This window comes from Patagioenas fasciata, chromosome Z, assembly GCF_037038585.1.
Source record: "Patagioenas fasciata isolate bPatFas1 chromosome Z, bPatFas1.hap1, whole genome shotgun sequence".
Classification (NCBI taxonomy): Eukaryota; Metazoa; Chordata; class Aves; order Columbiformes; family Columbidae; genus Patagioenas; species Patagioenas fasciata.
Genome location: NC_092560.1, coordinates 27,490,330 through 27,516,676, shown reverse-complemented (window position 1 = coordinate 27,516,676; position 26,347 = coordinate 27,490,330). Strand labels below are relative to the sequence as shown.

Genomic DNA, 26,347 nt, shown 5'->3' with positions numbered 1-26,347 from the left:
GCCTTCAGAACTAATGGAAAAGTCCCTGTTCATCAACAGCACTCTCTCAAACATGGATGCCTTCACCACTCCTCTTGCAACTCCTACCTGATGGAAAAGCCACCAGTAAGAGCAGTGGGAATTCATTAGTGGGTGAGACACTGCCCATTTAGTCCCAGAACTTCTTATTGTAAAATGGGGCTACACAGCTCAGTGCAATCTGCCATACTCTCTTCCCACTGCTGCCAGGGTACATCTGAACTTCCACGGTCTTGTTTGATGATGCAGCAGCAGGAGCAGCACACACATCTCACTCAGTGGAGAAATCCAGAGAAGCCATAGGAGATTCTGTATGGGATGGAACGGGGAGGAAATGCAGAGTACATGCAGGTCCCAATGGGGCAAAGGTGGTAGGAAGAAGCATCAGTGGATAAGTAGTAAGTAAGTGGATGCTTATCATAAACATTAAGGATAGACTTAAAGTGGAAAAAAATGTACCTGGTTTCAGTTTACTTCTCTGAAAGTCAGTTGTGTTTCCCCTGCCCATTTGCACACATGCACACAGACTAACAGAAATGACTGGGTGGAGGAGGGAGAGAGAACTAGCATGTTAAGACGATTGCTTAGGATTCAGAGACATTTTTCTTCCATCTTAATTTGCTCACCAGTAAAATTATCCAGTAGAGAATAGTTCTGCACAAAATTCCTGCTGTGAAAGCATTAAAATAAGCAGGAATTACAGATTATTCCAGTTGAGCTGGAATATAAATATTTAAAATAGACACTAGGTTTTAAGAGAGGGGAGAGTTCCAGAATAGCAGTCATGCCAGGTGGTCAGTGCAGAGAAAATGAGGGTAACAAACTGTTTTACCAGAGAAGTAAAAAAATGTCCTTACTTGAGTATTTTACAGAAACAGAAGTAGTTAGGAGCAACATTTACAGCAACAATCAACCTCTTTAAGAATGAACCACAGCTCCCTTCCCATATGTGTTGCAGCTACATATTTCACACTAGGTTTGAAGAGCATCTCTCTTAATTAACAGGTTGTTAATATCCTTTGGTTCCCTAAGAACTGCTGCTGCCCGCCCTCAAAAAAGTCAGCATGCAGTTCATGGATAATGTCCTTACACACAATTCTGTTTGCTAAATGCATATATATACCCTATTCCTGTACACCACTCCCATCAATATCTAACAGCTTCTCTAATGAGTTATGACTGTTCTATACAACTTAGGGCCTACAGTCACAATTCATTCTGAAGGCCATTGAAACCACTATTCAGTGATTGTTACATTGCTGAAAAGCCAGGAAGAGAATCTACCAGGATGGACATTCCACAATCTGGGCATTTTATGTTCCACCTTCTTTGAAGTCACAAACCAGAAACATTTTCTTGGCTCTGAAGTTTGATAACCTGTGCAGTTACAGGGTGTAATTATTCTAGTAGAACCACCTGTGAAAATCAATATTGAAGAACCTTGCAGATTACCAGTACTATGATTTAAGTTAAAAGCCCTGGTCATAAAAGGTGGAACTTCAAATATGAAACGGGCTTTAAGGAAAAACTGGTGTTCAAATTTCTAACACTATCCTTTATAAAAAGCCTGTTAATTTGCGAACTGTAATTAAAACACAAACTGTCTGAAAGAAGTTCTCTTTTTGCTCAGTGACTTTGTCACTTAATGGCAGGACATTATTCTTGGTCCACTGACAGAATCAAAACCAAAACTCCAAAGCTTATATGTTTTGTACCAGGAAGCACTGGTTTGCTATCATTCCAGTAAGAAAGGTGCTTGGACTCTGTAACATCTCATTTTAAATCCTATTTACTAGGGCTAATGCTATGAAGAAAGAGGATAGCATAGATGATTTCATATCCCTTCAGATGCTGTGAACTCCAAATTGTGCAGCATCAAACAGGTCTAACGGGAGGGTGCAACAATTGTGCAGATCTCATCCATGCAAGAGTTACCCCATTTTGGTCATTTGAGCTATTACAAGACTTTCTTAGAAGAAAATAATGACATCCATTACTTCTACTGTCAAACAAAAAGGATGTTCAGATGAAAACTTCTTGCAGCTTCTTCTGGACAAAGGCAAGGACACACAGGCAGTGTCACCACCACTATCAAGTCAGGGTTGCCTGTAGGCTCCTCTCCTATAACCAGCTAAACTCAGGTGGTGGCCAAGGACATTCCTGAAGGACATACTGTCCAAGCAGCACAGCACAGGCATGGGTCTGCACAGGTTAACTGGCATGTGGGTCACCGACATCTCCATATACAAGGTTCTCCAGGTCAGGATTGGCACCATGTACCCCCACACTGAATATTTATTAAATCATAATCCTAGTCCTGTTCTCAAACACTGTCAGTCCTCACAGAATACTGGCACCAGTTCTCCAGCCTGCAAGGCACTACAGGGTGCTGGAACTGAGGTGGGGTCTGCTCACCCTCCCAGTCTGGATCCAAACCATTAGAACACTGGAGGCAAGGGCAAGAAAAATGTCCACCGTAAAGACAGCAACTCTGTGAGATTTTTATCTGTACTGCTAAAGGAGAAGTCAGGTTTACCCACTGAAATGCAAAATTTTGCATATCTGAATGCAAAGCTTTAACAAGAACAATGATAAACAGGAGGATGGAGGGTGGTATGCAGGGAAACTGTGATACTGTGAAACACAAAAAGCAACCTCAGCCTGTCTGCTACATCGTTTACCAAAGCCTTTACTACTTCCTGAATCTATCATTTAAGCAAATAAAATGAAAAGTTACAAAATTCTTCATTCTCCGTGTTGGCAATATTTCTATTTCATGTTATGAAGAGCCACTTGGGGGCTGAAGGACCACATTTACATTTCTTCTGAATCAGCTGTGGGGTATGTTTTCATTTCTGTAGGTTCAAAGTACTTGTCACAATCTGTGAAGCACAGAAAATCCTGTGAAGCCTCACCTGAAGAAATGTTTTTTTGTTGGCTTTTGATGGTTGACTTTCAAATACCATAATGTTTTCCATAATCAATCTCTCATTATACAAATATTTTTTAACCTTAGCATGGGCAGTTGCAAGCTTTATTCTAAGGACAGACATATTACAGTTCTACTTTTTATTTATTAATGGTATTAGGTCTTCAAGAATAAACCATGCTGATGACATTTGAAGAAAAATAATGGTTTCAGAAATTATAGGAATTAGAAAGAATTTTTACCAAGGTCTCATTTAGGAAAAAAAGAATATTTAAAGTTATTCAGACAATGAAACAATATTTCTCTTATATAAAAGGCATCTTGAAATAACAATCTTTTGGAAGATGCAAACATGGTGACATTTCACATGGTAAAAACTGGGATGCAACCTTGGTAATAAATCAGCTTAATTTAGAAGGACTAGTGTCATTTATTACCTGAAAATAATGCTGTTTCTAAAATAAAGTTAACAGCGTTGTACACATCTGCAGAAACACATACAGTGTTACTCCAGCCTAAGTGAAATAGAAGCTCAGGCATCTTGCAGGCATTCACAAGCTCAGTGTTGGCAAGCCAACCCCTAGATCAGTATGAGCAAACTCAGCCTTGTCTGAGGTATTTTTGTTTCATATTTTATTGTTGCAAATCTTACAGACGTTAGCGCTCTGTTAAATAAAGGAATGTAGCACAGTAAATACATCACAACAAAACAGCTGGGCCAGAAACCCCCCACCCTGCCGACCCAAAACAAAAAGTCCACTTCTCTCCCCCCTGCTCACCTCCCAAATCAAACCACTGCAGCTTCGTTACAGAGGTCAGAGACCTGTGGCAAAAAACATCAGAGGAATTACATTCAGTAGATGTGCAGTATCAACATTCCAGGCTCACATATGTTTATATATATATTTATATTTATATAGAGATCATTAAATGTTTACAAAGAACAATAGTTACAAATACAATACTATACTTTTCCCAACGCTTTACAATAATTTCTATTCATCCTCTTTACAGAACAATAGTACAACTTCATAGTCTAGGTACTGCGCTAAATATGTACAAGAGATCTCAACCACACTGCTGTATTCAGAAATACGTTTCATTTAGAAAACAAGTAAAGCAAGCAAACTTGGATATCCCCATTGAGTCTCAAATTCAAACAAGACTCATAACAAGTATGCGAAACTTGCCAATAAAAAAAAAATTAAGGGATGTTTCATCCTTAATGTAAACACTGAAGAGTTAATTAGACTGTATGAAGCAGCAAGGATGAAAAAGACTTCAGGTCTGTCACTGAAGAAGGAATGTAAATCAGCAGTTTATTCTTTTGAATCTTTAAAAAATTCACGTATGTAATCTAACAAACTGCTGCAACAGTCTAGAGAACTGCCAGCTTTCCCTTTCAATCTCCTTTTTCTTGAAACTCTTTCCCTTTACAAAGTAAAAAGGGATTGTTTACAAGAGTTCTTAGAAGTGTGCACACACTACGAACATCCGAGTTGATAAAACTTATGCACACACTGTAACTCGAAAAACTGAGATTTTTTTTGCTAGACTCTGATCCTGCAAGCATTCACTTGCTCAATGTTAAGCACCTATTTACTATTAACCATTCAAGCACTCAAGTGTCATTAACTCTGCAGAATCTTGACTTCAAGATTTCCAAACAAACAGTTGTTTCATGTCTAAGTATATTTGCATGTTCAGGTCTTCCTCGTTTCCCGGTGAAGGGAGTTAAAGACCCCAACAGATGAGCTGGACAGAACCACAGAAACAAGTGAAGCTGAGGGTGTAAACATAGCAGGAACCAGAAGCATGATAACTGTGTCTTCAAGAGTTCACGGAGTTTCCTCAGGCAACTTACGGAAAGGCTGCACTGTATATAATCTTCTTAATTGTACATGGTTATATATCATATTTACATATATTACTATATATATGGAAAGCTCTGGAAAGAAGTTAAAATGATCATAAACCAGATGTCTACAGTTAAACGATATACTCACAATTCATTCACTATCTAGTTGCATCAGTCAGGTAGCAGAGGTAAGTACTAACTTGGAATACTAACACCACTCTCTTGTGCAATCTGCTATTCTGGAGATCGGGATTAAATCAGGTAACAACAAGAACTGTAGTAAAATCAAGTCATCATACATCAATCTCAACACTATAACATATTCACTTACTACAATAGTTTATGTATCACTTCATTATCCCCCTTAAATATTTACTGCCCACTGAAATACAAAGTTTATTCTCTACCTCTGATCAGCTCATAGGTATCCATGATTTCTGAATGCCAAAAATGGACCTCTGGCAAGTGTGCTAAGTGGCTGTCAGCAGTGTTTGCACCAAGTGTGCGTGTGCATGCACACACAGAGACATTCCCTTCCACGGATTGCCAGGGTAACGTCTAGGCATCATTACCGGGCTGCCAGCAACTTTACATGGCATGGTGCAACCCACAATAATTGAGAAACAAGTGACTACGGCCAACAGCACATTTGCAAAGCAGAAGTGGTGTGTGGCTGTGTGTGGCCCGCTCTTGTTTTCACCTCACTGAGCCTTTCCATCACAGTAAAACATAGCAGAAACCGTCTCTTTAAAAGAAATCAACATATTAGCTCAGACTAAATGCATGGTTCAACTTCAGCATAAACACTAGTATACAGCCCTGACAGAGTAACTACAGAGAACAGAGAATTTTCCTCTAACTAGGAGGAAAAGCCACTGATTCTTTTTTTTTTTTTTTTCCCTCTTTAAAAAACCAAACCAACAGCAATCCAACCCCTTTACCCCTTTTTTTCTCTAGCATGCAAGTTAGAGGCCAATCAAATCCTAGATTTCATACATCCCTACAGTTAATCATCTTCATACAAGTGCATATAGTACACGCATGTCTCCTTTAAGTGCCATACATATGGAAAAAAATCACAAGTTAAATTATATAACAAAATAAATAAGTTTATTCCCACCTCATCCCTTCCACTGTTATCTATATCATGAACTAAGGAGAAAGTAATAGAATCAGACAGGTCTTTGGACAAAAACGTATGTTAAATCTGGCTCAGAGAACAAAATTATTTATAATAGTCTGCATATCCCCTATATTCAAACTTCATAAACAGCAAGCACAATTTAAAAATGTCTATATACACTGACACACATGGCTGTGTGCACCCAATTTGGAATTAAGAGCCTAGAAAAAGTGTAGCTATTCAGGAAAGCCCCTCACTATTTCTTGTGTAGATATTTAAAGATCCTCTCCCCCTCCTTTAATCTCTAAAATAGGAAAGGGACTATAAAATACATGTTGCATTTAGAAACAAAGTAGAAGAAAGCAAAGAGTAGAAACCTGAAGGCAAAGAGGGGGATGCAGTTGTAAAAAATGCCTCCCAAATTACTTAGTGTAAGCAATGCAAGTGTAACGTGTTCCAGCAACTCACAGAATACCTTTTGGGGTCCCACTACCATGAAGAACTGATGACAGAGGGGAATTGAAAGGTGTGTATTTGTACAGTCCATTTTGCAACAGCAGCATTTACTGCGTTCTTCATAAGCAGGTAATTCTTCCTGAAGGCAAACCTATCCTTCTGGTATTCTACTTTCCCTACAGACATAAACCTTTAATAGCGAGCTCAGTGCCTGTGGGAAAATAGGGCAAGAAAAGCAAAGTCACATGCAGGATATCCAAGAGAACACTTTGCACTCTACACTTTTATCTTTTTGGTAAATACATCTTTCAGTCAGCAACATGGAATTTACTCAGTTTGACAAATTATAGCCACAACAATAAAACATTATGCAGCATGAAGCAGAGCTAATATTCTTTGTGAATCCTGCTGTGAAAAATGCTGCTGTTAAGTTCCTGGTTTGCATATGGAACCGCATGAAGTTTCACTTGTAAAAAGATGCAATCAAAATATTCCCATAAATATATTTGCCCCTTCCCAAAATACAGGAAAATGGTGGGGAGAAGAGGAAAAAGAGAGTGGGGGGGGGGAGAGAGAATGTGTGTGTGTGTGTCTGTGAAGGAGAGAGAGAAAGAAATGTCTCTGTAGACACAGAAATACAGCACTACAGACAAGCACTAATGAGGAAAAACATCCTCCATGCACATTGTGACGGTGAGCTGTCGGCTTTAGATGTAAACTGGTTGCTCTTGTGCAGTCAACAGTCTGTACATGGCAGCTGGCATAGTCTTCATATGAATCTAGAGGAAATAAGACAAGTTAATCTATGTTCATAACACGCATCCTACAACAGAGCATTGGTGAAGAAACTAGCTAGGGTCATACAGGACAGAAGGGAGTTTTCATACCCTTATTAAAGTACTCCAGGTGGTGATATTATGAAACAGGATGTTTAGTATCAATGAATCACCTAAAGTCATGGACACTTCCTATTTTCAGATTAGGGTTCTTCTAAAATATAGGAGAACTATGGGTAAATACTAAAAGAACAGTGTGCTGGCTTGCTCTCACTTCCACTTTGTAGATTTGAATACCAACAGGCTGTGGAAGAATCACAGAATTATGGAAGAGTTTGTGTTGGAAGAGACCTTTGAACATCATCTAGTCCAACCCCCCTGCCACATGTAGGGACACTTTTCACCAAATCAGGTTGCTCAAAGCCCCATCCTACCTGACTCTGAACATACCCAGGTATGGGGCAGCCACAACTTCCCTGTGACTCACCACCCTCATTGTAAAAGATTTCTTCTTTATGCCCAATCTCAATCTACCTTCTTTCAGTTTAAAACTGTTGTCTCCTTGTCCTGTCACTACAGGCTCTGCTAAAAAGCCTCTCTCCATCTTTCTGAGAAGACGACTTTATGTATCAAAAGGTTGCACTAAGGTGTCCCCAGGGACTTCTCTTCTCCAGGCTGAACAACCCCAACTCTCTCAGTTTGTCCTCACAGCAGAGCTGTTCCAGCACCTTGATCATTTCTGTGGCCTCCTCTGGCCCCTCTCCAACAGGTCCATATCTTTCCTGTACTGAGGGCTCCAGAACTGGACACAGGACTCCAGGCGGGGTCTCATCAGAGAAGAGCAGAGGGGGAGAATCACCTCCCTCAACTAGCTGACCCCACTGCTTTTGATGCAGCCCAGGGTAGGACTGGCCTTCTAGGTTGCAAGCACACATCGCTGACTCTTGTCCAGCTTTTCATCCACTCGTACCCTCAAGGCCTTCTCTGCAGGGCTACTCTCAATCCCTTTATCCCACAGCCTGCACTGATACTAGTTACTGCCCTGATCCAGGTGCAGGACCTTGCACTTGGCCTTGCTGAACTTCATAAGGCTCTCTTTTCAAGTCTGTTAAGGTTGCCCTAATGGCACCCCTTTCCTTGAGCTATCAACTGCACCACTCAGCATGGTATCATCTGCAAACTTGCTGAAAGTGCATTCAATCCTGCTAGCTATGTCATTGATGAAGATATTAGAGAGTATTGGTCCTATTATTGTCTCTTCAGGGACATCACTTGTTACTGGATTCCACTGGCTGTTATTAGTAACAGCGAAGAGTTATGTTATATTGCCTAGACACATTGCCCACTCTTACCTCACCCACAGCATTTGAGAGAATGTGAACAATTTTCTCATGAGGTGTTGCCACAACACTCTGTCCATTAATTTCAATGATCCGATGGCCGACACGCACACCTCCTCGCTCTGCTATGCCTCCTCTCATAAGGCTACAGATCTGGAAGGGAAAAGACAAATTTATCAGGGCGTGGATAAGGAACAGAGGCTTTGCCTGTAAACTGTAATTCAACATTTAAACACAGAGGCTTGTGACAAACTGTAAAATGTAACCAATCACTGATTGAAATTAAAATTTGTTAGTGACAAATAACTACTGGATGTTCTCTTCCAAGAGCAAAACAAACTGTCAGAAAAGGCTGTTTGTGTTGTATGTCCCACGTGCTGTGGTTTGGAAATTTAAGAGTGTGCTGGTTTGACTGAAAATTAGTTAATTTTCTTCATGCAGTTAGAAACCTTTCTTTCTCATAGCTAGCACACTCATTATTTGGATTTAGTTTGAGAAGAAGAGATAACACCCCACACTGAGTTAATGTTTTTAATTGCTCTGGTCTGAGCGCCAAGGACATTCTGCGCGCTCTGCCCACAGGTGTGAGGCATCAAGGAAGTGGGCATGGATGGGGCAGAGCTTGACTGACATCCAGACTGATCAATGAGAGCATTCCATCCCATTAGCGTCATGCTTCATATTTAAGGAGAGTTGGAATCTTCTGTGCCCGCTCTCTCTCTGGTTCTTCTCTTTGCTCTTGCAGACCTGTTTGGGGGAGTTCTGTTCAGGGCTTTTGTTAGTTCGGCCTTTTGTCATCCTGCCATTCTGCAGAAGCCTCTGGGCTTTTCTGCCTTTTCCTCTTTTCTCTCTTCAGGATTGACTGTTGGGACCAGGTCCTGTTTCCTGGGACTGGCAGCTTGGTTTGGACGAAGTTTGTGAGGAATTGCATTGAGTATCTTCCATTTTATATTTTATTTCTAGTTTTTATATAGAGATATATATATATTTACTAGTAGTGTATTAGTATTTCGTTGTTTTATTAAACTGTGTTCATCTCAGTCCAGGTTTCTCCCTTCCCTTTTGATTTTCTCCCCTACTTGGGGGGTTGGGAGAGGGGTGAGCGAGTGGCTGTCATGGTTATATTGCTAGTTTGGGTTAAATCATGACAAAAGGTATGAAAGACCACAGTTAAACAATGTTCAGGATACAGATGCCTTATCACAAAAAAGGATCAAGGACAGTCTTTTTCTTTTGAGATCATGCAATGGTTTGGTGAGAGACATGAACAACGCGTATTGAAAACAGCTGCTTCTACACATTTTTGTTTCTCTAACACAATCACGTTTTCTGTTCCAATGGCTGACCCTAAAGATGTGAAGTCAGCAAAAAAAAAACCCCAAATCAGCCCACCAACTCTGATTAACTCAGCTTTTGTATCTTAGACTTAACACATGTGGAAAGTCTTTCCTCCTGTAAAGGAGAAAGTGGCAGCTTCCCTCTTCCAATACTGAAACTTAGCCACAAATGGATAAGAAGTTTCATGTATATTGAAGCTTAACTAGAGTGTGTGGAAGCTACTTACAATCCCATTCTGCACACTGAAGCCCAACTGGTATCTGAGGTCAGGTCTCCTGATCAAGACTGTGGTTACTGGAGGACACCTAACAATGTTCAGTTTAACCCGGGCCTGATTTTTCAAACCCTGTAAAAAGAACTCAATGTGAAAAATGGTGGCAGAGCGAAACATCTAATATAAGCATTGTGAGGGGAAAAAAAATGTTAAATTCTTGACATGGGAACAACCCTGAATAAACAACTCTTTACAGGCATTGTAACAAAATTTGGTCTCCAAATGCCACACAAAAGCATCCAAATATTCAGTGAAATGAGTGACAAAATATCAAGTTTTTCTTTCCAAGAAGCTGACACAGTTGTTTTAAGAAAACTAGCTTCCTACAGCAACTTCTTCATTTCATAACACGAATCATGTATAAAAAAAGTATTAAACAGGTCTATACAGCTCACCAAAAAAGCCAATGACTATGGATGGAAAAATAGAATTTTGAACATGTAGCTAATACAGTTACAAATAAGTGGCTTCCCTAAGAGAGTATATTGAATTCTGTCAAGCAAACAGCAGGTCCTGCTGATATCATGTTTGTATAAGCAGTGCTCCTAATTTCTGTCCCTCCCCTCTTCTAAATGAATTATATCACATTCACCATTAACTCCTTGCTAAGAGAAGAAAACTGAAGGAGGAAAATTAATTTTTATTATCAGTGTGGTAAAACACTGGAACAGATTACCCAGACAGGTTGCAGAGTATCCAGCCTTGGAGTTATTAAAACCCCAGTGGGCACAGCCATAAATAACCTGCTCTACTTTGAACGGGAGCGTTGGTCTAGACTAGTCTCAGCAGTGACTGCCAGCCTCAGAAACTCTCTGATTGTATGGCTCCATTAAAACTGAAATGTAAAAAATGCAGATAACTGCAATCTGACTCCTTGTACAACTTCAAGTATTCAGAGCTCCTGGAGATTGCTAAGACATTTTTCTGAAATGTTCCATTCACATAAAAGATCAGCCATAAATAAATAAAATCCACATAAAGAGCTAAATGTTTTACAAAGAATACAGCAACTTCCACCCCACTTAATACAGGACCTACCAATTCCAGTATCCACTTCTGAATTCCTTTTATATGGCTAACATGAAAAGCCTAAACTTGCAGGAAGTTTTGTTCCACTGAAGCTGCCACAAAGATATCAAATAGGATTTTTTTTCCCTTCCCTCATAAATTTAAAACTGGTTTTGCCACGTTTTCAGTATGCTGTACTTCCAGGCTATCATTCATACTCACTGAATCTAAAATGGCTGGTTCAGTGGCTTATGTATCTATTACTCATCAGAACTCAGCATTAACATTTTTGGAAACCAGAATGGGAAGTCATTACAGCAAACATTTTTGTTCAAATATTAAGAAACTAATTCATGGACAAAGAAGAAAAATTTGCTTTGTAATTATACTACATAATCAAACTTGTTACCAGAAAGTTGCCTAAATAAAGAAGTTAAACAGGTATATTCCTAGAAATCAGAGAAGGATTTCTGTACAGTACACCACCAGCACTACATTACCTGTCTACATGTTACGATCTGCAGGAGCTCTGTGAGGCTATTTTGATAAATGACGAAGTCCGTACAGCTTCATCTCAAACCTGCCCTATAGGTGCATTTTTATAGCTCTTTAAACTCTGATGTTTAAATATCTGTTCCCTTGTACGCTGCAGCTACCCCAGACACTGTTAAGTTCCGATTGACCCGTATGCTTTTTGAAGTCACATATTTTTCTGGCAACTAGAAAATAGCTCTTCCAATTAAAATATTCCATTTAGCCAAGCAACAGGAAGCATCACACTTTCAAATAAATTGGGCAAAGTTTCTACAGAGGATAAGTATGTCTTTAATTCAAAGTTTAAAAGTTTTAAAAATAGTTATGAACAAAAAAATAGCATCAGCTCTGTTTCAGCCAGATACCAGGATGCATTTAAACAGTTAAAATGGCCCAGGAGAATATTAGACACCTGTGCCTCCATTTGTTACATAACATTGTAAGTATCTTCAGAGGTATATCTAGTAGTATCTTCCTTCTGAACAAAATATTATCTTGTGAAGTTCTGTAGAGTCATTGTCTATGCAAGTAAATGGCACAGCTCAGTTTCTGGGAGTCATAAAATCAGTGTAGCATAAATCCCACTGTAGTTTAAAGATCATGAAATGGAAAGTTCTGTACAAACATTTGTTAAGAATTTACTTAAGAATTCTATACTTTAACCTCTCCTATTATGCAACCCTTTAAAACCATGTAACTTCCAGAAACATTCTCCATACCTTTATAATGCTCTGACATGTTGACAGTGGTAAACCAACCAAACTGGTCCCATTGATCGACATGATCTGGTCCCCTATGTTGAGCTTTCCAGACTTCTCCGCTGGTCCTCCATGCATCATGTTGGCTATGATAACTGTAGGCAGAATGGATCCCCATCCAGACTCCACAATCACTACACCTAGGATCTCTCCCTTTTGTTTTTCAATGTAAACCTGTACCACATGAAAAAGAGTTTCAAAACAAAGCTTCTTCACACATTTGGAACTAATATCTTCCCTCCCAAACATTAATATACCCAACAAACACACACCCCTCCTTATTTGCAAACTGTGTTTCTAATTCAAAGGCAAGACAAAACAGGGTACATATTTTACTACATTTCATTTGTATTCAAATACGAAATAATCAACACTACATAATATAGATTCTGCTTAGCGCAAAAACACCTCACACAACTTAATTCTGCATATGAGCAGAGGAAACTGGAGTGGAAGAAACCCTGGTGCCATGGGCTTTGGTGGACAAAGCCAAACAGGAAGAGTTTGCAAGAGGTTATGACTGCGGATTGGAAAAGCACTGCCTCTGTGGTGCAGTGGTGCACTGGTGCATTTTTATTAAACAAGCTCCAAATACAACACTTTAAAATCTAGAATCACCCATCTTCACCAACACCTATTTTATATTTTTATTATAATCTGTTAGATTGTATTATTCTCTTCATCTGTTTTAAATTCATTTCATTAACATATAATGTCAAACAAGTCTGAAAATTGCTTGGTAAAAAGAACACAAACAGATGGTAAATCATTTCACGGCTGATAAATTCTGGGTTTGCTATTTGCCTCTGAAACAGAACTGATGACAGGTTGTCCTACTTGAGAGGATATTCTAGGCTCACTGAGGTAATTTATAGGAAGTACTAGTGGATTTCTGATTTCTGTCAGTATTTGGTACAGAGCAGCTTAATGCTGTTACGGGGAAAGAAAAAAAAAAGAAAAAGAAAAGGACATACATCTTTGCAGTTTTCAGATTTGGAGAAGTGAATCAGGTCATCATTGTACATGTCCTGGGTATTGAGCAAGTCACTATATTCCTTCTGGCTAAGGTCTTCTGGGTTGATTCCATTTGCCCTCAGAAATTCCTGGTAGGCCACACTGAATGCTTGACCTATGGACTGTGCAATCAGCTGTGCCTGTAGCAGTTCTCAGAGAAGAGAGAAGAAAAAAGTGAAACATTCTGATGGTCTTGTCCACTGACACCTACTCTGCTACAAACATACTGTAAAATGTATCATTAAGTCAAGTTACTGCAATCCAGTTTAAAAAATATTTGTGCATTAAAAATAAATGTAAAAGACCCACAAAATGTCAACATATTAGCCTGTGCCATGAATCCAGCTTGGTAAGCAATTATAAATGAGAAACAGAAACAAAGCCATCCTTTCACAGGTAAGAACTGCTAACATAAATATAAAAGTATACCCACTGCAGTGATCGTAGGTTGTACCTACAATTCTTCCCACACATGCAGCTCCCAGATGGCTCCCCATTCTAGCAGAGGCAATGCCATTCTCTGACAAGCCAGCAATGAAAACGAAAATGTCTACTAGAAAACACATAACCACATTTAAGAGGATATTTCCTTCTTTTCTTACCCTCTTTTAAAACTGCCCCGTCCGTATTGGCTGCTCCTACCTCAGTCTCAAATGAAACAAGAAAAGGGCAGCAACTAGTGACCAGATCCAGGCCTTGAAGTGACTGGAAATGGTCATGACCTCCTCCATCTTGCTACCTCCTTCAACTTTTCTCCTTTACATTTCTTGTTTCCCTCCCTCAAACTCCCATGACTCTGCCAGCTCCCTGCCTCTTTCCTTCTCAGTCTGTCCTTTGCCTGCACCCTCTTGTTCCTGCAGGTTCCTGTAGCCTTCTCTCCACCTTAAGCCACCAAATGCGCCACTGACTATGCTGCATTGCTCCCACCATGAGCTGTTCTACATCTGCAGCTCTGCGAGAGAAACCGGGCACAAGGCAGACACAGGGAAGGTCTGTGTCTTGCGAAGTGCGGAACAGCTGGAAACAGCAGGGCAGAGGGATGCTTCCCTTTGAGGCAGTGATCATGGTTAGTACGAGGCAGGAAAGGAAAGTGGCACAGCAGGGTGCAGCGTACTGCTGTGCATAACTGGAGCAATACACTCAGTAAGCACTGTGTAATAGAGAGGAGTTGGCCACAATGTGCGCTGAAACAGTCCCCCGGAGCACAGCACTGTCCGTGGGGAAGGGAGGGCAGAGGAGAGCTCCACAGCTGGCAACACAGGCCTGAGGGAGTGTTAGGGAAGAACAAATACTGCCGAGGTATATTTTTAAAGAGCCTACCAGCTGTAGTTAAAGTCCAGTTCAGTCCCTAATAAAGGAAAAGTTCCCAATCCTGAAACAAAAAGTTGAATGTATCCTAAAGCAACTCAAACTAGCACTACACCTGCTGATGAGAATAGCATGGTGGCTGTTGCTGAAAAGGCTAATGTCTAGACTTGCAGTATTTTACCAGTGCTCAGATCAACCCAGTTTTGACAGCAACAAAATGGGAAAGCTACACGTCCATAGCTCAGAAGACACAAGTGCAGACTCTGCATTGATACATATATATCTTCTCTCCAAGAAGTGATCAGTTCCCATTTAGACACCCAGCATTTGGATACATGAGGTTCAGCTCATTTGAAGATCCAGCTCTAAATACAGTTGAAAATCTGGTGCTGTACTTCCAAGCAGAGACACCTTCTGGCCAACACCTGCTTGAGGGCTTAGAGCTTCTGTGTCAGTTATTGGGTAAATTCTTCTAAATACCCAGCTGTCCCAGAAGAAGAAAGGGTGACAATGATACATACATGAGTTTTATAATATAAACAGGCTATATTACTCCACTGGATGTACAGGATGTCTGAGGTTGCCATCTCCTTGCTGCCAACAGGTGCTACAATGCTTCTATTTTAAATCTTTCTTAGTCATTTGGGTACACTAGATAATTTTTGCAAGCTATTTGACTAAGGCAAGCTAATATACCCTTCTGCAATTTCTCAGCATATTTTCACATGACTGGGCAATGCTTTCATTTGATCTACAGGCATGTACCTTTCAAGCCAATATCTAGTGGCAAAGGGAGGATCACATCTGACATTAACACGAGCTGATCCAAACGAACCACAGAAAATAATGCCAGTTATCCCCAAATGGAAACACAGATTCGAGCTAGCCAAAGCACTAACAGTAGCCAGAGAAACAAGTCTGGATCACAGTCAGACCACCACATGCTGAAGGAAAACAAGCCCCAGTCTCTGGCATCTGACAGGTTGATTTTTGCTTTTTCAGCTGGCCAGTAAGAGAGCCAGCAGTGCCCAAACTTCTGACTAGAGACACAGCAATGGCAGCCACAAAGCAGGCAGCATATCAAGTGACATTAAGCCAAAAAAAAATTGGCTAATGTTTTTATTTTCAGACCGGTTTGTTGAAAGGCTTTGGTGTGGGAAAGCAAGATGTGCAGTTCCAGCCACCTGGATGATAAAGGAAGATCAACACTAACATGTATCTGGACAGTCAAAGAAATAATACTAATATAACCAGATCATAACAAAATATAAAGGGCCTTGGACAGATTGTATTGAAGTATGTTTCTCATAATTGTAAAGAGTTATAGCCCAGACTTGTGAGAACGGTATCTTGGGCCGGATAACCATCCCCAAGTGCATGGGATGTGTGAATGTCCTGGGGCCTGGCCTGTGAATGAGTGGGAAAACAAGTGAGACAAACATAACATGAGTGTGGTGTGTTTCTAATAACACTTATCGGAAAAACATCTTCTGTAATATCTTAGTCCAGGCCCGTATCTGTAAAACCTATAAACTGTCAATGGCTAATAGAGGCCTCAGCCTGGCTCAGCTCTCTGCTCTGCCTGGCTCTGCGCTCCTTCCTGAACAAGATCACTGTCTGTGCATAAATCTCTGTCTGCATCCCGGTGTGCATCATTTCTAAATGCCGCACTTTGCCAAACTGGTTTACATGTTATTTTGGGGTAAAAAAAAAAAAAAAACCATAATTTTTTAGGCTGTCAACATTTTGGTAAAGGATTACTTCTATCAGCACTCCTGTCCTTACTTTTTAACCTCAGCAGTGGGTCGCATATGCACATACATCTGCAACCAGACAATTTATCCACACATGGGCTTAGAACAGGTTCATCATCACATAAAAACAGCTGCTTATTCAAGAAAACCTTCCCATCTCAAAGTTCTTTCTGATACACTGTAGAGTGGAAGACATATGAGGATTTTATAAGAAATTGATATTTTTCACTTTACTTCTCTTAAGTAATACTCTGCAATTTGGAGGTCTTAGGACTGAGATTATTTTCCCAAATTATTGGGTCTAACTTGATCATGATCCTGGCAACTACATATCTAACCACTTCAATATGATATGTTTGATTTTACTTTTCAGTTTCTGGGTTTAAAAAGTGCATAAAATCAGCAAGTTATGCACAGTCTGAGACAAGGTAACTTAGTAACCTGCACCACCGACTAAAATTTACTCAGCTGTGTCTCTACTCAGCATACTTTGGGACTGCTGAAATTGCCACCTTTCTTTGCTGTCTTATTGATGTGATGTCAGCAGCTACTCCACAACAAAAGCCTCCTCCTCAAAAAACCAACAACCAAATCACCTTTCTAGTACGTGTCAATGACCCTTGATGGAATACTTGGGATCATAATTTCCCTAGGAAAATTAGAATTTCTGATAGACTTTCACTCTTACATGCAGAATCTAAGCTGGTGTTTGTAAGCTGTGGCAACTGGACTCTCTTCTCACTGTTACTGGGAGGAACTGAAGGAGCTTAAAATGGGATGCATTTCTATAAACACCAATTTTGTGAGTAAAATGCAAACAGAATCCAAGTTCCTCTACTCAGACAAAATATTTGCTTGCAATTCATGAACAAATATGAGCACTTGCAATGCACTTAGAGCCTACCAAAATCTGACTACATCTCCACCCTTAGAAAATTACAAGACAGAGTAATTCCTTACATCCTCAGACTCAAAGACATGGCAAATCATTTTGTACTGTCTCTTTCCATCTTGGGAAGGGTGAGATGCTTCCACATTATCCTGGGAGTTAGACCGTGGCATTCGTCTACGTGCCATCAAAACAACTATATTTCCTATATCAGCAATGTAAGAAATGGTCCGCAGGGGATGATCCATCATGGTTTCCTGGGGAATACAAAAACCAACATGAGCAGCTGTTGCAATGAAGTTCTTAGTGCATACCTAGCATTAGAAAAACAAAAAAATGGCAACATAAGATGTCTGTTAAGTGAAGTGTGTAACACCCATCACGCATGAGGGGAGATGCCAAGATAAAACAAGAGCTTCCCTTTCTGAAAGTAAAAGAGCGAGCAAGTTTTACAAACTACTGTTGTGTTTTCTGTGGAAAAGCACATAAAGACCTCAGTATCAGAACCTGAATATTCTGGGAATGTATGTGCAAAGGACTATGAACTTCAAATTATCTCAACCAAATATTCTGGGCCACTCTGGGCACAATCAATACTTGATGCATCACAGCTTGTAAGAAATGAGCTGACTGCAACTGGCTTACCCACAAATTCTAATAATTTCTACAGTCAGACACATCAGATTAACTCCATGTATGACATGGCTCTTGAGCATGGATTTCTTGCTAGAAAGTTCTGGGGGGAAATACAAGTGCCATCACCTTTTCAACGACGAATTTTGGCAGGCAGCTGAAAGTCTATGTCAGTAACCTACTACTACAATACTGACAAAAGCATCTTTGTGTATACCTGTGTGTCTGCATTCAGTACTTTTATTCTCTGTGTAGAAATGAAGAGGTCCACTTCAGTCATGGGTTGAGATTCACCTTCTGGAGCCTGCAAATAAATGGATTAGTGTCAAACAAACACATTAGATAACATACTTACTAATGATGTTAGGTTCACGAACAGGGGTACACTAAGACACAGTCACCAGAACAGTAATGCAAGATAAGAGTATTAGACTGCAAAAGCTAAAGATAAACACAAAGATATGGAAACTAGATACATATATATACATGTGAAAGTGAACTGGATATTATTTGAAAAATTGTTAACCCCATAAAAGCTTTCCTGATATTTTTCCTGACTAAGTAAAGTTATACCTGATTGCAACATTAACTATATAAAGATTTCATTAAAATCAAAATGATTGTCCCATTTTATCCACACTATGAATCCCATTTTAAAGAAGGTTTTTCACACATGCCATGGAAAGGCCTAACAGCATCTCTTGCCTGAGGAATTTCTATATGGGTTAACAGAGACAGTCAATAACAATGGAAAAAGCTGTACCACAGGTGGGCGCAGTTTAAGCAATTCATAATGCAGTTCTGGTAAGAAGACCTTCAAAATCAAACAGCACACTATTCAAGCACTAACCCACTTTAGAAGTCATATTTTGTTAAGAGAAAGCAAATACTTGTATTTTTTTTAATTAGATTTGTTAAAATATACTTAAAAACTCCATAAATGAAACTTATTACTAAGATGGGTCAATCTCAGCAGTCTATTAGTTTGTACGCATACTTTTTTTTTTTTGCATCCAGCAATTTGAAACACATGTGAATCAAACAAAGCACTCCTATAGAAAGATAAAATAAATAAATAAAAATACTTGATTTTAACCTATCATTTTACAGAGTTAAAACCTTTGCCATGCCAGTCCTGTTTCTTTAGTATGTATTTTGGGTACTGCCTGTAACCATTTGATAAATCCAATCTTTACTCTATTTCTAACATGAAATGGCTAATGATAAGCAACAAAAAATGGCCAATCAGGCAACTGATTTCTGAGAAATGTTAATTTGTATGGTGGCTCATAAATAAATCTTAAAAAAAACTTGCTGGATGCAGAAAATAAAAACACAAAATAAAAAGAAAGGCAAAAAACCCTCCCAGAAAACAAAAGAACAGGCATAACATCAAGCTGATGGAGTTTGTACTGCACCTTCTTCCTGCTTTTGGCTAATTTCTGGGCCATCTGCTTAGCATGGAACAAACAGAGACAGGAGAATAGTTAGAGAAGAACTTATAGAGACTCCAAGTCAAGCAGGAATCTGCATGCTAATGTCAGGGCTCACAGACTACTAGCTGTTCTAAATTAGTCCCTGCTTAGATTAATTTCCTCCTTTCTTTTTGGCTTAAAAAAAAATGTTTAGCACAAGCACTTTAAAAAATGAAAAGAAACCACACCAAAAGAGTCAGGAAGAACACAAGAGAATTTTTATTTTCTTTCATTTAAAACATTAATTGCATCAAACAAGGATGGCTGTTGTTGGTTTTGTGTGTGTATGTACTTTTGTTGTTGTTTGTTTTCAGTTTCCCCTCATTTACAGCAGTGTAAACCATGAGGTTACTTCTCCTGAAGCAACACCAGAGTAAAAGATGAGAGAAGAATTTTTATCATTTCCAGCTTTTTTTTTTCCTAAGGAATTTAGAGTGAGGTTTTTTAATGCTCTCAAACTTAAACCGTCTTCAAAAAATAACCTCCCTAAAAATATGCTACTTTTCCTTGGAAAATCTAAATGACAGAAGGTAACTGCCCCCTCCATTTTCTCCTCCTTCTATGCAAACGCACTTATACCAACATTAGCATTGCATATCTAGAAAACAGGTTTTCCTGTGGCACCTGTACAAAGTTTTGTGCATATCGCTGCATTTCTTAAAGGAGGCAGTGGAGGATGTACTTCAGTTCCGCAAACACCTGAAAACAGGTCTCTTCTCACTAAATAGTTTAAATTATTTATATCCAGAGATGTATGAACCCATTACAACAAGCTGATTCCTTAAGTGCTGCCACTGTGGCAACAACACAAATAAGCATCATTCTTACAGTCTTGTTGTCAATAATTCAAACCAAGGTGAACTGGACTTATGGACCTGCTTACTGAAGAAATGGAATACTTACCACACTGGCACATACACTTTTACTTCCAACAGTAAGAGCCTCTTAGCTAATTAAATAAGCAGGTATCCTTGTGGTGGGAATGAGACTTACTATTACAGGCTTCATAGAGATTCATGGCTAACTACTATTATGAAAAACAAACAGGAGGCCTGAATCACAAGATGCATCAAACATTTTATACTGATGCTCACAACTTAGATCTGTCAGGTTTTGCCTAAACAAATCTCAAAGCAGATACCGAAACTTTAGACTGTGCTGCTTATTTAAAAATATAAACATTCTCACACCAGCTTTTAGTTGCCTTTTAAAAACTAAGAAATATTTGGTAACGTGATTTATAGAATCATAGAACAGTTTAGGTTGGAAGGGACCTTCAAGGCCATCCAGTCCAACGCCCCTGCAATGAGCAGGGACATCTTCAACTAGACCAGGTTGCTCAGAGCCCCGTCCAGCCTGGTCTGGAATGTCTCCAGGGACAGGGCATCTGTTGCCTCTCTGGGCAACCTGTGCCAGTGTCTTACCACCCTCTTTGTAAAACATTTCCTCCTCATGATTGCAGACAACTGCAAAAGCAATCAGACCTGGCTTATGCTGGAGGCCCTTCATTACATTAATATTCATTGGCACTCAGAAACAATATATTAATCTTGAATGATAGCTACCTACCATACACTGGACAAGGGGAAGACACTCATGAGATAGAGCATATAAACTGCTTCCAAAAATCAAGCTTCCCTTCAGACAATGTCCCCCATTCCCTGAACTTTACAGAGTGATGGACCTCACAAAACAAGAAAAGCATAGGCCAAAAAGAAGAAAAGGGGGAAAAAATCCTCAAGGTTTACAATGCAGAATCAAATATTAATCAAAACACACTATCATCGAATTTATTGAAAATTCTGCTCTTGCAATGGAAGCATCTGGTCTTAGTGGTATTTTAATTTTTTGAAGAATGTCTTTAAAATACTTCATAAAACTAATGTAAAGATATGGAACAATCAATTAATATAACTGATTCAACACTGCACAAAAATGTCATAAAAGTAGTTATGGTCCATGAAAAAAAACACAGGATAATTCTATGCAAAACATTTTATCTGACAAATCCCCTTCATCACATTATTCTGCTAATTTAAATCAAAAAGTTATTTCTATATTCTTAGGAAAAAACACAAACTACCTAATCTAAACAAAGTATTACTTTTTTAAGATATACATAGTCAAAGCTTTTCAATCAAGGTAAGTAAAATATAGCTATTTCCAAAATTCTAAATTGTTAAAAAACAGCAAGCTTCCACTTTTGCTACAAGGATATCTTAAATATACTCAACCTATTTAACCTCTACAAAAAATGAACTGCGACTCAGTGAACACCTAGATGACAATGAGTAATCAAAATGTGTAAAATATTATATTATTTCCACATATGGTTTCTTAAATTACATTCTGTCATCAAATCAGGTGTTATCTAAAATATTTAAAACTGCCACACAGCTCAAATCTGCTGATGAAAAATAAAAATGAAAGTTGTTAGCTCACATGTGAAACTTAACAGCACAGATCAGATATGAATTGTAACCATGAACATCACCTTTTTTACTGTTACAAGTACTATCACAGTATCACAGTATGTTTGGGATTGGAAGGGACCTCAAAAGATCATCCAGTCCAATCCCCCTGCTGGAGCAGGAACGCCTAGGTGAGGTCGCACAGGAATGTGTCCAGGCGGGCTTTGAATGTCTCCAGGGAAGGAGACTCCACAACCTCCCTGGGCAGCCTGTTCCAGTGCTCTGTCACCCTCACTGAGAAGAAGTTCTTTCTCAAATTTAAGTGGAACCTCTTGTGTTCCAGCTTGATCCCATTACTCCTTGTCCTATCATTGTTTGCCACTGAGAAGAGCCTGGCTCCATCCTCGTGGCACTCACCCTTTATATATTTATAAACATTAATAAGGTCTCCTCTTCTCCAAGCTAAAGAGACCCAGCTCCCTCAGCCTTTCTTCATAAGGGAGATGCTCCACTCCCTTAATCATCTTTGTTGCCCTATGCTGGACTCTCTCCAGCAGTTCCCTGTCCTTCTTGAACTGAGGGGCCCAGAACTGGACACAATATTCCAGATGAGGTCTCACCAGGGCGGAGTAGAGGGGAAGGAGGACCTCCCTCGATCTACTGACCACCCCCCTTGTAATACACCCGAGGATGCCATTGGCCTTCCTGGTCACAAGGGCACAGTGCTGGCTCATGGTCATCCTGCTGTCCACCAGGACCCCGAGGTCCCTTTCCCCTACACTGCTCTCTAATATGTAATTTCCCAACCTATACTGGAACCTGGGGTTGTTCCTGCCCAGATGCAGGACTCTACACTTCCCCTTGTTAAATTTCATCAGGTTATTTCCCGCCCAACTCTCCAGCCTGTCCTGGTCCCGCTAGATGGCAGCACAGCCTTCTGGCGTGTCAGCCACTCCTCCCAGCTTAGTGTCATCAGCAAACTTGCTGATAGTACACTCAATTCCCTCGTCTAAATCGTTAATGAATATATTGAATAATACTGGCCGCAGTACTGACCCCTGAGGCACTCCACTAGATACTGGCCTCCAACTGGACTCCACACCATTGACCACCACTCTCTGGCTTCTCTCTTTAAGCCAGTTTGCAACCCACCTCACTACTTTATTGTCTAGACCACACCTCCTCAGTTTAGCTGTGAGGATGCTGTGAGAGACTGTGTCAAAGGCTTTACTGAAGTCAAGGTAGACCACATCCACCGCCCCGCCATCATCCATCCACCTTGTTACATTCTCATAAAAGGCTATGAGGTTGGTCAAGCATGACTTACCCTTGGTAAAGCCATGCTGACTGCCCCTAATGACCCTCTTATCCCTGATATGTCTTCAGATGACACCAAGGATAAGCTGTTCCATTATTTCCCAGGGACAGAGGTGAGGTTGACCGGTCTATAATTACCCGGCTCCTCCTTCTTGCCCTTTTTGAAGACTGGAGTGACATTTGCTTTCTTCCAATCCTCGGGCACCTCTCCCGTTTCCCAAGACTTGGCAAAAATGATGGAGAGCGGTCCAGCAACTGGACCCGTGGATGGATCCCATCTGGACCCATGGATTTATGGATGTCCAGACTATTTAATTGCTCCCTAACCCAGTCCTCATCAACTAAAGCAAACTCCTCCATTGACCTGGCTTCATCCGGGGTCTCAGGGGTACAGGGTTCCCCAGGACAGCCTCCAGCAGAGTAGACAGAGACAAAGAAGGCATTCAGCAATTCTGCCTTCTCTGTGTCTTCTGCCACCAGGACACCCACCTCATTCGTCAGTGGGCCTACATTGCCTCTGGTATTAGTTTTATCTGCTATGTATTTGAAAAAGTTGTTCTTGCTGTCCTTGACCCCTCTTGCCAGCTGTAATTCTAAGGAGGCCTTGGCTACCCTAGCTGCCTTCCTACATCCTCTAACAGCAGCCTTATATTCCTCCCAAGTGGCCAGCCCCTGCTTCCATGACCTGTGAACTCTCCTCTTCTGCTTGAGCATCCCCAACAGATCCCTATTCAACCACACAGGTCTCCTGGCTCCCTTCCTTGACTTCCTACGTGCGGGGATGCTCTGATCCTGAGCACGGAAGAAGCAATCTCTGAATGCGATCCAGCTCTCTTGGGCCTCTTTTCCTTCAAGCAGTCTTGCCCATTGGATTTCCCCCAGCAATTGCTTGAAAAGGCCGAAGTTAGCCCTGCTAAAGTCCAGGGTTGCAATTCTACTTGCTATTCTGTTCCTGCCACACGAGATGCTGAACTCCACCATCTCGTGGTCACTGCAACCCAGACAGCCCTCAACTATGGGTCCCCTTCAAGTAAAATGTGAAAATATATTTCTTTCTACGCCATGTGAAGAAATGAGACTACAGTCTGATAATGGTGAAATACCTTTTCTATTACTAAAAGTACCTCTTAGTGGAAATACAAAATAACTACATTGGATGAACGTTTTCAATGAAGTATTTTAGCTTAGCTGGGCTTCACAGATACGAAAGCCAAAGCACAAAAATATCCAACTCTTGTACATTTAACTGAAGAAAGACTTGAGAAAAGAAGCACCATGGAGAACTGTTTTCAAAATCTGTTCGTATTCTAAATGAATGAGTGTGTGGTCTGAAGGCTTTGCTAAAAGGAAGCACTATAGGGATTATTAAATTCAAAAGGAACAAACATATGGAAGGCATGCATACACAGTGGGCCTTAAACAAAGCTCTTCTCCACTTTTTAATGCTCTTAATTTCAAGTCTGCAAATTTTTAAAAGCCTGTTCTTAATTTATAACCTTTGTTTTCTTTAACTACGGATAAATGTTTTCACATGCAACACCTAACACACTCTGTAAACAAAGATGAGTAGGGCGCAAGTAGGGCTCATTGTGTGGGCAATATTTTAGACATTTGTGCTAAAGCTTTCAACTACATTGGAAGAGGGCAGTACTAGGCCAGTCAATGATGAGCAGTGGCACACCTAATCTTGAGGAGCTGTGAGCTAGTGAGATTCTTCAGACTGTGCAACAAGGTCATAGGTACAATGAACCACACTTGAAATGCTTCTACACTAAAGCACGCAGCATGAAGAACAAGCAAGATGAACCAGAAGCCTTGGCCTGGTCCCAGGGCAATGATATAACTGGCAATAGCGAAACCTGGTGGGATGAATCCTGTGACTGGTGTGCCATGATGGATGGTTACAGGTTATTCAAAAGGGACAGTCAGGGTAGAAGAGGCGGGGGATGGCACTGTACATAGCGGAGGGGCTAGAACACACAGAGCTGGCAGCTCGTGATGATGAAGTTGAGAGCCTCTGGGTAAGGATTAAGAGGCAGACAAATAAAGTGGATATCATTGTGAGTGTCTACTATAGGCCACCCAGCCTGGATGACGACACCGACGAGTTATTCTTTAAGGAAATAAGCAAAGTCACCTGCCCTCATCCTTATGGGGAACTTCAACTTGCCAGATGTCAACTGGGAATGTCACACAGCAGACACCAACAGGCTCAGAAGATTCCTAAAGCATCTGGACAATAACTTCTTGGTGCAGGTACTAAGGGAACCAACCAGGAAAGGTGCCTTCCTGGACTTGCTGCTCACTAACAAAGAGTCTTGTGGGTGAAGTGGTGACTGGCGGTTCCCTTGGCCACAGTGACCACAAAGCAGTCAGGTTCAAAATCTTTGCTAATGGGAGGAAAACAGCCAGCAAGACCTGAACTCTGGATATGAGGTGAGCAGGCTTCAGGCTGCTCAGAGAACTACTTAATACAATTCCCTGGGAAGAAGCTCTTGAAAGTGTTTGAGTCCACCAGTGTTGGTCACTTTTTAAGTGCCACCTACTAAGAGCACAGGATCAGGCAATTCCAAAATGCCAAAAATCTAGCAGGCAAGGCGAAATGTCAACTTCGTTGAGCAGCAATCTCCTTGAACTAAGGCAAAAGAAGAAACTATATTGTCAGTGGAAACAGGGTCAAGCAACATGGGAGGACTATAGCGATGTTGCTTGCCACTGTAGGAAGGAAATTCGTGCTGCCAAAGTTCAGTTAGAATTGAAGCTGGACAGTACTGTGAAGGACAATAGAAAAGACACCCAGGGATCTGGGTGTTCTCGCCTATGGCAAGTTGAACTTCAGCCAACAGTGTCCTGGCAGCCAAGAGGGCCACCCGTGTCCTGGGTCCATCAAGCCCAGCATTTCCAGGGGGCGAGGGAGGTGATTGTCCCGCTCTGCTCTGCACTGGTGCGGCGTCACCTGGAGCACTGTGTGCAGTTCTGGGCAACACAAGATAAAAATGATATAAAGCTACTGGAGAGTGTCCAGAAAAGGCTATGAAGTTGGTGAAGGGTTTGGAGGGGAAGCCATAGGAGGAGTGGCTAAAGTCACTTGATTTGTTCAGCCTGGATGAGACTGAGAGGAGACCTCATGGCAG

At 40.6% G+C, this 26,347-nt stretch overlaps 1 protein-coding gene across 3 annotated transcripts in view; it reads right to left on the bottom strand.

Moving 5' to 3' along the window:
- Nucleotides 1-5,893: 5,893 nt before the first annotated feature.
- APBA1 (amyloid beta precursor protein binding family A member 1) overlaps nucleotides 5,894-26,347 on the bottom strand; it is a 100,524-nt gene continuing 80,070 nt past the window's right edge. For 2 of the 3 annotated variants that reach the window (XM_065860720.2, XM_071801823.1), the window contains 8 exons: nucleotides 19,429-19,461; nucleotides 18,228-18,314; nucleotides 17,449-17,634; nucleotides 13,387-13,566; nucleotides 12,374-12,586; nucleotides 10,065-10,184; nucleotides 8,513-8,653; nucleotides 5,894-7,163 (listed from right to left, as the gene is read on the bottom strand). In XM_065860720.2, coding sequence (XP_065716792.1) covers nucleotides 7,092-7,163; nucleotides 8,513-8,653; nucleotides 10,065-10,184; nucleotides 12,374-12,586; nucleotides 13,387-13,566; nucleotides 17,449-17,634; nucleotides 18,228-18,314; nucleotides 19,429-19,461 — 1,032 coding nt within the window. In that variant the 3' untranslated portion in view covers nucleotides 5,894-7,091. The remainder of the gene's footprint in view (nucleotides 7,164-8,512; nucleotides 8,654-10,064; nucleotides 10,185-12,373; nucleotides 12,587-13,386; nucleotides 13,567-17,448; nucleotides 17,635-18,227; nucleotides 18,315-19,428; nucleotides 19,462-26,347) is intronic. The other variant, XM_065860721.2, reaches the window with a different exon arrangement.